Below are 15,721 nucleotides of genomic sequence, written 5' to 3'. Positions count from 1 at the left end.
TCACTCACCAAGCAGAGAAACACAGTCATTCACTCATTAAACTAATAAATAATACAGACAGCTGCTGGACAAAAATCATTTTGCCTTCATATATAGTGAAAGATTTTGCTTTTCCAACAATTTTTTTCTTTTCAATTTAAAATTCATTTTCTTAAGTTATTTGAAATTAAATTACTTTAAATAGTCATTATTTTAATCACACAACAAGCTACTGATATTAAGTTAATGCATTTAATTAATGTTTTAGAACAAAGCTTTCTTTTTTGTCCAAATATTTTAGATATACAGTGATTTTAGATATACAAGGATTGCAAATCACAACACAAAATCATTTTATATTTGCAGTAAATGACTCCATCACCAACTGTCATAAATTCATTCAGATATTTATCAGAGTGAAAGTTTAAAGTCTAGGTCTGTAAGACAGCTGACCACACAGATAATATTGAATATTTGACCAAGTTTAGACTCACCTGCTGATGTAAGATGAATGTTAGACGGAGATCAGACAGGCCTGCTGATGTTAGATGAATATTAACTGAGAGGAGAAGCAGGTATTTGACTGTGCAGACTGTATTTAATATCAATCTTCATTTCCTGGTAGGGGATTTCCTTTTCCAGGTAGAGGGGGCCTCGTTCCCCAGATGGGGGGCTTCTTTTTCAACATATGAGGGCTTAGAACTGTATAAAATCAATAAATTTTGCCAACAAATATAGCATTATTGGTGGTATGTATGGCTGAAATAGTTGTGCAAACTCAAAACCTCCTGTTTTTCACCTTCATAATGCAAAAGCTTATCAATAAATAAACAATCTCCTTGACACATTTCACAGATCAGGTAAATTAATTAGCCTGATTTCATGGGTTTTACTGTGTCAGCGTTTGACCACCTAACGTAATTTTTTTAAAATAAAATAATCTTATGTAATGTAAAAATATCTGTATTTCACTTACTTTCACACAAACTGCTGACACAGTAAATCAGGTCTGGGAAGTTTGATGCACCACTGATTTCAGGAGTATGTTACTGCATTATGGAGTTATAGCTGGCTATATAAGCTAACCATTGTGGTCAGTTATCTGGGCAGCTGCAGTCCGACTCGGGCTGCAGGAGCTGGATCAGAGATATGAAAGCAACCCTTGCAGTTTTACTTTCAAGCTCAACTTCCTCATTGGCTCGCCACTTAGCAGCTATTGGTCAGAGCTCTAGACTGCCTAATTCTCAGATTTCTACTGTGAGCAAACTCCCCTGCCGAGTCTCCAGAGCAGAAAGCAGAAAGATCTCCAAGAGTTTGAAGACGTCAACTGATCATTTTGCCCATATTAAAGAGTTAGTTTTGCTCATTATGGTTCCAGTCTGCAGTGAGAGATGGTACACATCATGAAGTCCCTACTGCTCCATATCTTCACTCTTCATCTCGCTTCAGCAGGTCAGGCTAACGCTGCACTCCAGTAGTTTCTTTGTCTGGAAATTACATTTGTACGAAGCTCTGGGCTTAATAATGTACATATCACAGATAACAGAGTATATTCATACAGACTCGACTTTAAAATGGGAGAGTAAGAGCTGGTAATTGTGCCATTTTGCACATTTGCTACAATGTGGAAAAAACACTATTACGTTATTAAGAATATTAAGACTAAAGTATAGTTGGCAAAAAACTGTCCTGCTAACAATAGTGATTTGAGTGATTACAAAAACATTAGTGATTGGGTTATATGCTCAAAACACTGAATTTTATGGTCAGTGTTACAGATTTGACCAGTTCCTGAAAAACACTGAAAAATGTGTTTTTAAATATACTTGATTCAGATGTGTACACTGATTCCACCTGAATGAAGTATATTACATCAACACTGTTAGTCAAAATGTTACTGAGCAGGAATAGTTTTGTTCATCAAGATAAAAAAAAAAAGTGTAAATGGACCCTCTAAGGTACAACAGTGGTGTTATGTTCCTTTTTTTTTTTTTTTTACAATAAAATTAAATATTGGAGTCAGGATAGGGTGTACAGAGTAGACACCGTTTTAAAAATCTAAGTGCAACAGATTTTGGTACAATTACATGTGTCAAAACATTGAGAAATGGATTATGTCTTTTAGCATTGTGTGAAATATTTTCCCCAGTAAGTGATATTTTCCATATCGTCCACCCCTATGGTCAATATCAAAATGCAACAAAAATGGGCTGCATGTGTTGCAATGATCCCTCTCCTCTTTAGCCCAGAGAATGCGGCATCCATAATTTCCAAAAAGAAATTTCAATTTTATTCATCAGACCACAGAACATTTTTGCACTGCCTTTCTATCTCAAGCCCTGAGAAGGTGGCAGCATTTCTGGATCATGTTTATTCATGGTTTGTTCTTTGCATGGTAAAGTTTTAACCTGCAATTGTGGATGCGGTGATGAACTGGGTTTACAGACAATGGTTTTCAGAGGTGTTCCTGAGCCCATGCAGTGATTTCCACTACAGAATCATATCTGTTTTTAATGCAGTGCTGCTTGAGGGCCATGAAAATCATGGCCATCCATTATTGGTTTTCAGTATTGTCCCTTCTGTACATACATTTCTGATTCTCGGCATGCTTTAATGATATCATGTACCGTAGAGTTCTTTGCTGTTTTACATTGAGAAACTTTATTCTTAAATTGTTGCACTTGCCCGTGCATTCATTCAGAAGTAAAGATGTGAAGGGGTTCACCAATCTGTGAAAGACTGGTTTATACCCAAACATGTTAATAATCTGTTGCCAAATAACCTGATTAGTTGTCAGATGTCTTTTGTAGTCCCTGTCCCAGCTTTTTTGAAACATTGCAGGTATCAAATTACAAAAATACAATTTCTTAATTTAAATTTTAATGTACATTGTACACAGTGTCCATTTTTGGGAACTTTAGGGTTAATAGTATTAGTGAACCTTCAAGTGTGGGGTGTTGGGTTTGAAGGGTGTCATGTACTGACAACTGTCTCCCTCACTTTTACAATAGCTGCTACACCCCTATAGTTATTTACAAAAAGTTGCAGAGGAGACAGCGTGCAGCCTTGAACACTGGCAAAACTAAGCTTGCCTAGTCTTGTTTGTGAATATTTCCTCAGGGCTGCACAAGGCAGCAGTTGCTCAGTCTTTCAAAGGGAAAGGAATGTGGTAGGAAAAGTGTAAGAGCAACGAGAAAGCAGCAGTAAGAAAACCCTAAGCTGGCTTTACTCATTTCATAATTACATTCATAATAATCATAACCTATACACTCATAATGATCATTGATTTAAAAACTACAAAACTCAGAATAACCAGCTAACAATGCATGAAGCAAAACCTTGAAGCAGTCAAACAACACACTGTATGGAACTAATGAAAAGTCTTTTTATCCTGAAATCTATAGAATCGTTACAAAATCTTTATCAAAAAGATGTAGCACACATTCGCCTGTTGTAAACATTTTGCATAACCTCTGACAAGAACATTTCATTTTAAACTGACGTTCAGTTTTCACATTACAGCTGTCATCCTGCAACCATTTCACCTCAAAAAGCTCCCTCACAAGTTATTACATGAAATGGTCATGAAATTGTTTCAGATAGTTCTGAGATAAAGTTCTGCATTTTTGTCTCATATGTATTCCTGTTTTGTATAAACTTATATACATATATGGATGGATAAAGGCAGGGTCGTATCACAATATATAGGAATAAATAAGCAAACTTAATTATTTCAGACCTGCAACTATTTTTTCATCATCAACATCTCGTATAAAAACTCAGAACAGTGCAGGTTGAATGATCATTTTGGATAGTAAATAAAGTTATGTTCTTTGCATTGCAAAGAAAACAGAGTCAATATGTTTCTCTCCAATTTCATCTCTAAACAATAGGATTTTGTATAAACTATTAGTATTACAGTAGTAGAGAAGAAATTATGCATACAATGAATTTCTATTTGTTAATTTTTCTAAGGAAGCTTCTTGTAACACAAATATTTACTTCAAAAGATTTGTTTCAAGAACTACTTAAACTGTCCAACTGTCCTAGTTTTGCATACCACAACCCGCTATGCAGCTTGGTTGGGACATCCAAAAACACTGTTTCAAGAATCAAACAAGATAATGGTTAATATGCTTCCATCATGGTGCTGCAAGAACCCCATGCAACCAATGCTATGAAAAATAAACATTAGCAAAAAAGAGTAATGTTGGTGCCCTGGGCCTGTAACTTAATGACCCAGGGCTGCATGATATCGCTAAATTAACCTATTGTTCAAAGTGACAATTAATATCTAATGACTGATAATGATGAAGATTTCAGCAGTTTAATATTAATATGAATCACTATTAGAGCTACACTTTCAGGATAAAAGGCATTAAACCTTCAGGGTTACGTCTACAGTACCTTTAGTTAGGGAACATGATTGTAGCGTATTCAGTTTTAATTACTTTTTATTAAGTTGCATTGACTCCGCACACCCTGTCCTGACTCCGGCCTTTTTACAAACCCCATTTCCGGAATAATTGGGACATTTTATAAAATGTAATAAAAGCAAGAATCTGTAATTTTCTAATTCTATTGAACTTTTGTTTAACTGACAAAAGAACAAAGAAAATATGCCCAATGTTTTCATGTGAGGCCTGACACTGTCTTGCTGAAATACCCAAGGACCTCCCAAGAAAAGAAATCATCTTTACGGCAGCAAATGTCTCTCTAAAATCTCAATATAGGCCTTAGCGTCAATGACACCTTCACACATTTGTAAGTTACCCATGCCGTGGGCACTGTTGCACCATAACAGATGTTGGTTTTTGCATCTTTTGCTTATAAAAAAAGAAAACAAACAGAGTTCTCAAAGGTCATGGACATACAACAGTGGTTTCCAGCCTTGCCCGACATGGACTGGAGAAATTATTTAGAAAATCACTTGCAATCTTGCATTGAATAAAGCTTTTTTTGAACTTTTTGACAATTCTCTTATGATGTTTGGCACAAAGCTACAACTCATCTTTACTTGCAAAGACTGATCCTTTAGTGGATTCTCCTGTTATACCAATCATGATATCCTGTGCTGGTGAGCCCAAAAATTAAAAGTTTTTTTTTGTACTTTTGTCAGTTAAATAAAGGCTCAAAAACTGACTAACAAATAAAAAGTCTTATTTTTATTGTATTTTACAAAAAGTAAAATCAACTTTTCAAGAAACAGTATTTGTATTTTATAGTTCTGTTTTAAAACATTTGGTTGTGAAATACTACAACTATATACCTTTTACCTAGGAAAAGGCGATTTAAGGTACACAGCAAGAAATGAAAGATCATGTTGTGTGTTTGAGGTTACATTTACACTCGTGAAACATCTCACAGTAGGAGCTGATATTAATCATATTTCTCTATTATCTCCAATGATCTTTCTGACTGGACTTGATGCTAGATCAGCTCCTACTCTGAGATGTTTCATGAATACAGGCCATTGTTTGTACCTTGATGACCAAAAAATGTATCTGAACTGTACCATTTTTCTGACAGTCAGACAGACAGGAATGAAATATTTTTTAAGAAAAATTCATTTAAAATAAGAAATAGATGTAAAATAATTTTAAAAAGTAGCGAGAAGGTACAACTTTATTAGTTCTCTAGCTAGCTAGCTGCTATTTCCTGCATTTATTTCCATGTGCAGGCAAGCAAGTTGTACCATCCACAGCAGAAAGAAACGTATTAAATCTGCATCAAGCTTTAAGATAGACGCATTTGTTTAGGACACACTCTGGTAATAAGACATTTTTGCAGCTTAAAAACATTTTAAATTTGCACAGAAATGACAGAAAAGCTCTTTTGTGCTGGTTAAAAGGATACTGTTGTTCTGTATCGCTCATCAGTGACCCATTTAAGCTGTTTTAGCACCCAGATTTAATTAAAATGATGTTTCATTAAAAAAGCATAAATGTAGACACACGACATCTAAGCTGCTTATCCTTTTGGGTCGCTGAGGGGAATTGCAGGAAACTTTCCCAGCAGTCATTGGGTGCAAGGCAGGAGACACCCTGGACAGGTCGCCATTCCATCACAGGACACGCACACATGCATATGCAATCACACACACACACACACACACTCTGACACCTAGGGGTAATTTAGCATCCCCAATTGGCCTGATTATATTTTTTGGGCTGTGAGAAGAAACTGGAGTACCCAGAGAACATGAAAAGGACCCTTTTTGCCTGGCCAGGGAATCAATTCCAGACCCTTCATGTAAAAGTGCTTATTTGAATTAGCCTCCTTTAATGTAGCCAAACAGTTCACTCCAGGCTCATTGTGTTCCACTGCCGAAATCCAAGTGAGATCTGTTTCCGCTTAGTCAGGCAGTGATTCAGTAAAATTAATGCTTCATTTAAACAGCTCAGATATTCGAGCTCAGACACAGCGATTTATCAGCTAAATCAAAGCACTGAAAAGAACCCCAAAATTCCAGGGGAAAAAGTCACCAGTGGTTGCAAATGTCCCGACTCTTCTGATCCTCCTAGTATTACATACTGTAAATAACTTTTTTAATCAAGAGAGTCATCAATGGAACTTGCTGCATTAAAATCAGCACTTTTCCTCTGCTCAAAGTCACAGGAGCAAGAACTATGACAAAGTCTTTGTGTGCTCTGTTTACACCATGATTGTTTGTGCAATGAAATGATAAAATCTCAAACCTGCCCATAATGGTCCATATGTAAAAGTTAAAATAGCATTTGAGTGTCTGCATATCCAGACACAGTAAACAGAAAACAGTGTATTAACTTAAAGTTAGTTACTGAGTTGCCATAAAACTTTGAATTAACTGAACATCTAAGTAGAGTGGTGCTTGTAAGTTTGTGAACCCTTTAGAATTTTCTATATTTCTGCATAAATATGACCTAAAACATCATCAGATTTTCACACAAGTCCTAAAAGTAGATAAAGAGAACCCAGTTAAACAAATGACACAAAAATATTATACTTGGTCATTTATTTATTGATGAAAACGATCCAATATTACATATTTGTGAGCCCCTGTGCAGCAATAACTGCAACGAAACATTTCCGGCGACTGTTGATCAGTCCTGCACACCGGCTTGGAGGAATTTTAGCCCATTCATCTGTACAGAACTGCTTCAACTCTGGGATGTTGGTGGGTTTCCTCACATTAACTGCTCGCTTCAGGTCCTTCCACAACATTTCAATGGGATTAAGGTCAAGACTTTGACTTGGCCATTCCAAAACATTAACTTTATTCTTCTTTAACCATTCTTTGGAGGAACAACGTGTGTGCTTAGGGTCATTGTCTTGCTCCATGACCGACCGACCTCTTGAGATTCAGTTCATGGACAGATTTCCTGCCATTTTCCTTTAGAACTCTCTGATATAATTCAGAATTCATTGCTACATCAATGATGGCAAGCCATCCTGGCTCAGATGCAGCAAAACAGGCCCAAACCATGATGCTACCACCACCATGTTTCACAGATGGGATAAGGTTCTTATGCAGGAATGCAGTGTTTTCCTTTCTCCAAACATAACACTTTTCATTTAAACCAAAAAGTTCTATTTTGGTCTCATCTGTCCACAAAACATTCTTCCAATAGCCTTGTGGCTTGTCCACGTGATCTTTAGCAAACTGCAGATGAGCAGCAATGTTCTTTTTGGAGAGCAGTGGCTTTCTCCTTGCAACCCTATCATGCACACCATTGTTGTTCAGTGTTCTCCTGATGGTGGACTCATGAACATTAACATTAGCCAATGTGAGAGAGGCATTCAGTTGCTTAGAAGTTACCCTGGGGTCCTTTGTGACCTTTGTGACCTTGTGATCTTTGTTGGGCGACAACTCCTGGGGAGAGAAACAATGGTCTTGAATTTCCTCCATTTGTACACAATCTGTCTGACTGTGGACTGGTGGAGTTCAAACTCTTTAGAGATGGTTTTGTAACCTTTCCCAGCCTGATGAGCATTAACAGGTCCTCAGAAATGTCCTTTGTTCGGGCCATGATAGACTTCCAAAAACGTGTTGTGAAGAGCAGACCTTGATAGATCCCTGTTCTTTAAATAAAACAGGGTGCCCACTCACACCTGATCGTCATCCCATTGATTAAAAACACCTGGCTCTAATTTCACCTTCAAATGAACTGCTAATCCTACAGGTTCACACACTTTTACCACTCACAAATATTTCATATTGGATCATTTTCCTCAATAAACAAATGACAAAGTATAATATTTTTTTGTCATTTGTTTAACTGGGTTCTCTTTATCTACTTTTAGGACTTGATGATGTTTTAGGTCATATTTATGCAGAATTATAGAAAAGTCTAAAGGGTTCACAAACTTTCAAGCACCACTATATGTAAACTGTTCTGTCAACTTGATATTTGTTCAGTTAACTCAAAATTTTATGATATTTTTTGATTTATGGTTGTAGTTATCTGAGAAACATTTTAAAAGAGTTTTTTATCTTTACAGCCACCCACTCTCTGGACTACTTTTTCACCGGAGTCACACCAGGAACCAGCTTCCCAGAGTTCACTGCTGTTGGTCAGTTGGATGGACTTCAAGGCGGCTATTATGACAGTAACAGCAGGGAAGTGATCCTAACGGGAGAGTGGATAAAGAACAATACAGATAAAGAGCACTGGAAAGAGGTAACACAGAGGTCACATCGTTATCAGGAGGACTTCAAATTCAGTTTAGCTACAGCAATGAAGCACTTCAATCACACTAAAGGTATGTGTGTGCATACATACATGCATGTGTGTGCATGTACAGGACTGTACAAAAGTCAGAAATCACCCTTTCATTTATGAAATTCCAAGCCAAAACAGCAATAAAATACAAGCTATCTACCTCAGCTGCCTCACCCATTTCTCTCATGTGCGTGTAAACACTATGGGTTTAAAAGGATGTATAGCTGTGAAGCTGTGAAGACCTTAGAGAAAAGAGGAAGAAGACAAGAAGAAAATTTGCACTATAACACAAAGACTGGAGATCTGAGGTATGGAGTTATGTTTTATGGACTGATGAGTCTTAATTTGAGATCTTTGCTCATATGTATGAGGACGAAGATATAAAAGACTCAATGTCAAACCAAAAAAATGTCAAACCAACTTCTAAGACTGAACTTTGGAGGTGTGTCTGCAGAGTTCTTTGAGAAACTGAAAGTGACTCTACTGAAAAGAATGGAAACTCTAAATTAAAAGTTAGGCAGCAAATAATACCAGCCATGAAACATGGTGGTGGTAGCATGATGGTATGATGCTTTATTTAGTAATGCTGCAGATATAAGAGCACCAGATGCAATGGGACCCATGTCTCACAGGAAGTAAACATTCCACAGAACATTTTTCCAAAAGGCTTGGGGATCAGCAAAGTGTTTTTTGGCAAATATAGGACAAGCCTTTATGTCCTTATGGGTTAGCAATAGTTTTCACCCTGCAGCTTTCCCATGGGTACTATTTTGTCCAGTTTCTTTTTAATGGTGGAATAAATGTTAACATTATCTGAGGTGAGCAAGGTCTAATGTTCCTTAGATGTTATTCAGGGTTCTTCTGTGACTTCCTGGAAGAGTTGTCACTGTGCTCTTAAAGGAGTTTTTTGTAAGCCATTGGGAAATACAGTTATATTTGGAAATTTCAAACACGATGGTAGAGTTTAATAATGAATGTAGAAAATAAATTCATGGTTTAAATGAATAATGTACATTTATTTCAGGGTGTGAAATACCATGTGGGAGGGGCTAAAGCCTCCTCAAAATTGGCCTGTAGGAGTCCCAAAGCCTCAGAAATGGCTCTATTACCTTTTCTAAGCTGATACATAGTGTGCTGCATGTTGAGTCATTTTAGCATCTTTCACATTCCTAGTAATCAATCCTGGGCATAAATTAATTGATTCCAATTATCAAAATATCAGGTTATTAGGCAAAACCTTTCAGTAACTAGGACAATACTATTTCCAAAAAAGTTTAGATGCTGTGCAGAATGTAAATAAAAATAGAATGCAATGATATGCTAATCACATAAGCCAATTTTTACATGAAAATACTACAAAGAAATCATATCAAATGTTGAAACTGAAAAATGTATGCCCATTTTGAATTTGATGCCAACAACACTTTCCAAAAAAGTTGGGACAATGGCAGGTTTACCACTGTGTTTCATCACCTGTAGTTTTGAAAGTGAAATGTCTTCCCGTTCTTGTTTGATACTGGATTTCAACTGCTCAACAGGTCGGGTTCTCCTTTGTTGTATTTTTCATTTTATAATGCGCCAAATGTTTTCAGTGGTGACAAGTCTGGACTGCAGATGAACCAATTTAGCACAAGGACTTTCTAAAAACAGAGCAATTCTGCTGTAAAACATGTAGAGTGTGGTTTGTCTTTGTCTTGCTGAAATAATCAAGGCCTTCCCTGAAAAAGAGATCATCACAATGGCAGCATATGTTGTATATATCGTTCAGCATATCATTCACAGATGTGCACGTCACCCATGCCATGTGCAGTAATGCACACCTATACCATCATGAATACTGGCTTTTGAACTGTTCACTGATAAGAAGCTGAGTAGTCTTTAGCCCAGAGGACATGATTTCCAAAAATTATTGTAAATGTTGATTCGTTGGACCACAGAACACTTTTCCACTTCACAAGTCCTTTTTAACTGAACTAAGCCCAGAGAAGGTGGCAGCATTTCTGAACCTTGTTTCTTATTTGCATTTTAGAGTTTTAACTTGCATTTGTGGATGTAGCAACTGTTTTCACAGACAGTGCTTTTCAGAAGTGTTTCTGAGCCCATGCAGTGATTTCACAAATGGAAGCTGAGTATCATTTTTGATGTGCAACCTGCTGTGATTGTAAAAAGACAAGACATCAAAATTGCCTTTTGTGATGCCATTTCTGCTTCCAATCTTGAACAGGTGGCACAGAAAATATACAAAACTGAACAAAATGTATAGCCAGTTCTAAAAAAAAACAAATGAAAAATATAACTATGAAAATATAAACATTACAAAATATAAAATAATAAATAAATGTGTATTCATATAAAAATGTATATATAAAGATGCAAAAATGAAATGTATTTTATAAAAATAAATAAATATTACATAATTTGTATATATTAATGAAAAGATAATTACAAAAGTAAATTAAATGTTTTTTATAGTGCTGCTGATGTTTAACTGAAGAGTGAAAGGAAAAATTACAGTGTGATGGGCTTATATTTGTTTTTGCAGGGATTCATACGTGGCAGTGGATGTGTGGCTGTGAGCTTCATGATGATGGAACCAAAAGAGCATACAGCCAATATGGTTATGATGGAGAAGACTTCCTGAGTCTGGATTGGACCACTGTCACCTGGACTGCAGCTACCGATAAAGTTGTAATAATAAAAACAGGATGGGGGACACCCAAAGCTAGAAATCACAAGATCTTTCTGGAAAATACCTGTATTAAGTGGTTACAGAAGTATGTGGATTATGGCAGAGCCACTCTGGAGAGGAAAGGTAAAGTGTCCGAGCACTTAAACAACACTTAAACTCAACTTAAACCACATGACTACATCCTCCACCATCACACCTCTTAATTCCCTTTCTAACAATCATCTGGTGCTAATCATAATGTTAACCAGGGGTGCAACTACATACTTTCTGAGGTGGATGCAAACATATTATCGGCGCCCCCCCCCCAAAAACCCCGCCCCTTAACTTAAAGTGACTGAAAAAAATTAAAATTAAAATCAAATATTTAAACAGGCAAGCTAAAATAAGGAACTTTATAAACAGAATACAAATTAAATGGTAAGAGCAAAAAACAAGCAATGAGGATTTAATTAAGAAGAAATAAAATAATTCAGAATAAACTGATAAGTGGACAGGCTAAAATGTAACGCAATAAAATAGAGATTAATAATTAGAATAATAAAATATAAGCACAAAGAAAGAGGGTTAAAACACCAAGTTTATATAAAAAAGTAAATTATGGAAATAAAATAAACAGTAAAACAGAAGACAGAATAAATAAAAGGAAGAAATAAATGAAATAAAAAGGTAAAAGGCGAAAAGTATGGAATAAAATAAATAAGGTAAAACAGAAAATTAAATAAATAAAAGGACAAAATAAATAAAAATGTAAAGGAAATATTAATATGGCTAGCCTTAGCTAGCACAGTAACATACATCTTAAACTGAAAAGGCGATCTCTTCTGATTGTGTGAATCTATTCACGGTGAAGTACGAGATCTTTGGGGAAACGATGGAAGGTTTGACCTCTATTAGATTCCTTTATTTTTGAATAAGGGCATTTGGGAACGCAGCAGTGAGACAGCTTTGCTAGAACCCAGTGGTCCAACGCTACTTTCGTACCCTACAGTCTCGTTTTGGTAGACAAAGGTGACGTAGGTGAATAAAGCGTATAAACTGACCAACCTGCTGTCTTTCAACCACTTTGAGAAGCTTTTCTTCATCCCTACAACATCTTTTTCTCTCTCCCTCTTCCGTTTTCTGTTTTGTTTTTTATTTTGAAGAAAAAAAAAAAAACACACGCCTTGACGCGTTCCCTATGGGGCAATTTAATACTTAGGTGATGTTACAAATTAGTGTAGTGAAAAAAGGATACCAAATGCTATATATAAAATATAAAAATAAATATAAAAATAAAAAGATAAAGAGTCAATAAGTGTCAGCTGTTAAGAGCGCTGATGGCCTGGGGAAGAAGCTGTTTCTGAGGTGGGTGGTGCACGCTGTGATGTTTTGAAAGGATTTGCCAGAGAGAAGACAGAAGAACAGGTCATGTGGGAGGCATCCAAGATGATAGACATTATCCGGCATGGGGATGCATAAATGTCCTGAAGTTGTGGGAGGTCACTGCCTGTGATTGTGAAAGACGTTCTGACAGTTCTTTGTAGGAGTCTGAGATCCTGGACAGTCAGGTTGATAAGCCACACCATGATCTGCAATGAGCTCTTTGGTTTTGGTGTGTTTCAGAGCCAGATTATTGTTGTGACACCACAGACAGATTTTCCAGACAATCCATCACCACAGATGTCAGCATGATGGGTTGGTAATCATTTAAACTGGAATTATCTTCGGTAACCTACTTGTTTTTTGAAGATTTTGAGGATGATACATAAGTATAAAGATTGATTGGACTCCAGAACCCCAGACAGTTCCAGAAGGACTCTTCTTCTCCAGTGGTGTGTCTTGCTACTGGTTTCTTCCCCAAAGCAGTAAACATCTCCTGGCAGAAGAATGGAGAGGCTCTGAATGAAGGCGTGGAGCTCAGAGAGACGCTACCCAACCAGGATGGAACCTTCCAGAAGAGGAGCATTCTGACTGTCTCACCTGAGGAGCTGACAAAGAATAATTACACCTGCATCATTCAGCACAGCAGCCTGGAGAAGGAGATACCTGCAATACCTGTGCTACCTGTGATTAATCCGAAAGGTAAGAGAAATAAGATATATATTCAGTTTTGAAAGTCATTGATGAGCCTAATTATGATAATAATCATGATCTTTAACCAATTTAGTTTCAGATGGAGTCATTATTGGTATCATCATTGGTGCATTGGTGACTGTTCTCCTCATTATCATTGGTGTTGGAGTTCTTGTGTGGAAAATGAACAATGTCCAGACACTTTATTTGCATGTGTCCAGGGGCCTGAGCCACTAGAGGGAGACTGCAAGCAATGATAAAACCATCTAAACAGATGTTTTGACTCGTGGTGCAAACATTAAGTGATACTTTTTTAATCCCACAAATGGGGAAATTCCACCTCCGCATTTAACCCATCCATAATGTGAAACACCACATAAACACTAGTGAATACACACACACTAGGGGTCAATGAGCACACTTGCCCGGAACGGTGGGCAGCCCAATCCGCAGCGCCTGGGGAGCAGTTGGGGGTTAGGTGTCTTGCTCAAGGACACCTCAGTCATGGACTGTCAGCACTGGGGATCGAACTAGCAACCCTCCGGTCACAGGGCCAGTTCCCTAACCTCCAGCCCACGACTGCCCCTTACAAGCTGAACAACAAAAAATGAACTGTTTTCAATTTTATGGTCAATCACAATCCTGATGACCTCTAAAAGTCTGTTTCATTTTCTCCTCCGATCACAAATGGCCACCGTTCTACTATCCTCCATTGCCTTGGTCAAGCTTTCAGGCATTTACATTGTTATTTTTTTTACATTAAGCCAGTGTTTCTGTGAATGCCCACCAAATATTTGTACCCAAGGGGTCGATCTTTTTACTGCATTTGACTGTATAAATACACAAAATACTTTATGAATATTAAAATGTAATTTTGTGTATTTTGAGGTATTTTTGTATTCTACATCATCAGCATTGCATTTAATAATAATCTTATAAAAATAATAATCTTATCGATGCATTTTGTGCACTAATGGCCTTTTTCTAGGGCAGAGATGAAGAAGCAAGTGATGAATTACTCTGAAATGATCCTGAGTGAAACTATCAGTCAAACAGTTCTTATATTACACAAACATCCTTCTTTATTAACTTTTCATTTAGGAATCATTTTTCTTTTTGATTCCATTTTTCTGTTTTCACTTTTGGTACCATAACCATTGGGAAAGTGTCATTGAAGCAGCTTCAGACAATTATCCTGCAGTGTCTCAAATTAAATATGATGTATTTGTCTATTCCTAAACTCGCCTTATTAAACCATTCTGAAACCCATCACTGCACTGTGTTATGCTCAGTTTCAGACTGGACTTCCTTTAGGTCAAACTCTCTGGACATTTTTAACAAAGTTTAAAGAATTGATTTTCTTTTCATGGAACCGAAGCCCAAGAGTAGAAACACTTCTATTTTTTCATTGTCCCTGTAATCCTTTCACTGAACTGAATACCATTAGACATGCCCATTTAAAGTGACACATGATGCAATGATTAATATTCATAATGGATGTGCCATTTTTTTTCATAAACTTTTATTATTGTTTGAACTAAGAGCCTAATACAGTCATTAAATCCCAAAGCTCTGCCAGCTGTTTTGTCATTAACACTGTTCAATGTAAAGCACTTGCGCTATAAGTAGTAGCGATGCATTGATACTGATACTGGTGTCAGGTATTGGCGTGATACTGTACTTATTTACTCGACTCGATCATAAAAACATGCTGATACCAACATCTGACACCAGCTGATACCATGTGACGCAAGTAAAGTTTCACTGCTAGACTACTAAAGAACAACTCAAGATAGCAGTGGCCTAGGGTCTACTCTCAGAGTGAAATATTACTGACTCTGTGGCTGAAACAAAAAGTTGTCACTTTAAACACTTTAAACTTCAACAGAAGTTTCAACAAACTTTAACAGCAATTTTAGCTTGTTGTTAAACACACACAATCACAGCCACTGCCATGAAAAAGTGTTTGCCCCTGCTAATTTGCCACATGTAAATGTTTCAGATTGCCCAACTAATTTAAATATAAGATGCAAACAAAACAAGTAAACACAAAATGAAGCTTTTAAATGAAAAATTACATTTAATGAAAGTAAAGATTTACTCAAAACCTATATCACCCATGTGAAAAAGTAATTGCCCCTAAAAACCCTTGGCAGTAACAATTGCGATCAAACATCTTTGATAACTTGCGATGAGTCTTATGTGGGGGAATTTTCACCCACACTTCTTTGTAGAGTTGTTCAAATTCAGCTACATCAGACGGTTTTCAAGTCTGAAATGCCTGTTTAAGGTCTTGCCA

At 36.7% G+C, this 15,721-nt stretch overlaps 1 protein-coding gene across 1 annotated transcript; it reads left to right on the top strand.

Moving 5' to 3' along the window:
* Positions 1–1,280: 1,280 nt before the first annotated feature.
* LOC108411919 (major histocompatibility complex class I-related gene protein-like) lies at positions 1,281–11,659 on the top strand. Its single transcript, XM_017683720.1, has 3 exons — positions 1,281–1,431; positions 8,461–8,721; positions 11,224–11,659. Exons 1-3 carry the CDS (start codon positions 1,371–1,373, stop codon positions 11,523–11,525), a joined length of 624 nt encoding a protein of 207 aa, XP_017539209.1. The 5' UTR covers positions 1,281–1,370; the 3' UTR covers positions 11,526–11,659.
* The last annotated feature ends 4,062 nt before the right edge of the window (positions 11,660–15,721 follow it).

This window comes from Pygocentrus nattereri, chromosome 20 (genome assembly GCF_015220715.1).
Source record: "Pygocentrus nattereri isolate fPygNat1 chromosome 20, fPygNat1.pri, whole genome shotgun sequence".
In the NCBI taxonomy this organism is placed as follows: Eukaryota; Metazoa; Chordata; class Actinopteri; order Characiformes; family Serrasalmidae; genus Pygocentrus; species Pygocentrus nattereri.
The sequence above is the reverse complement of the archived record's forward strand: the minus strand, read 5'-3'. Positions and strand labels throughout refer to the sequence as shown.

What these genes read in the sequence shown, in the direction of transcription:
- LOC108411919 (XM_017683720.1), top strand. Translation starts at nt 1,371, where the DNA reads ATGGTACACATCATGAAGTCCCTACTGCTCCATATCTTCACTCTTCAT. An exon ending in TCTTCATCTCGCTTCAGCAG is followed by an intron (nt 1,432 to 8,460) that starts GTCAGGCTAACG and finishes TTATCTTTACAG; the next exon opens with CCACCCACTCTCTGGACTAC. An exon ending in GCACTTCAATCACACTAAAG is followed by an intron (nt 8,722 to 11,223) that starts GTATGTGTGTGC and finishes TTGTTTTTGCAG; the next exon opens with GGATTCATACGTGGCAGTGG.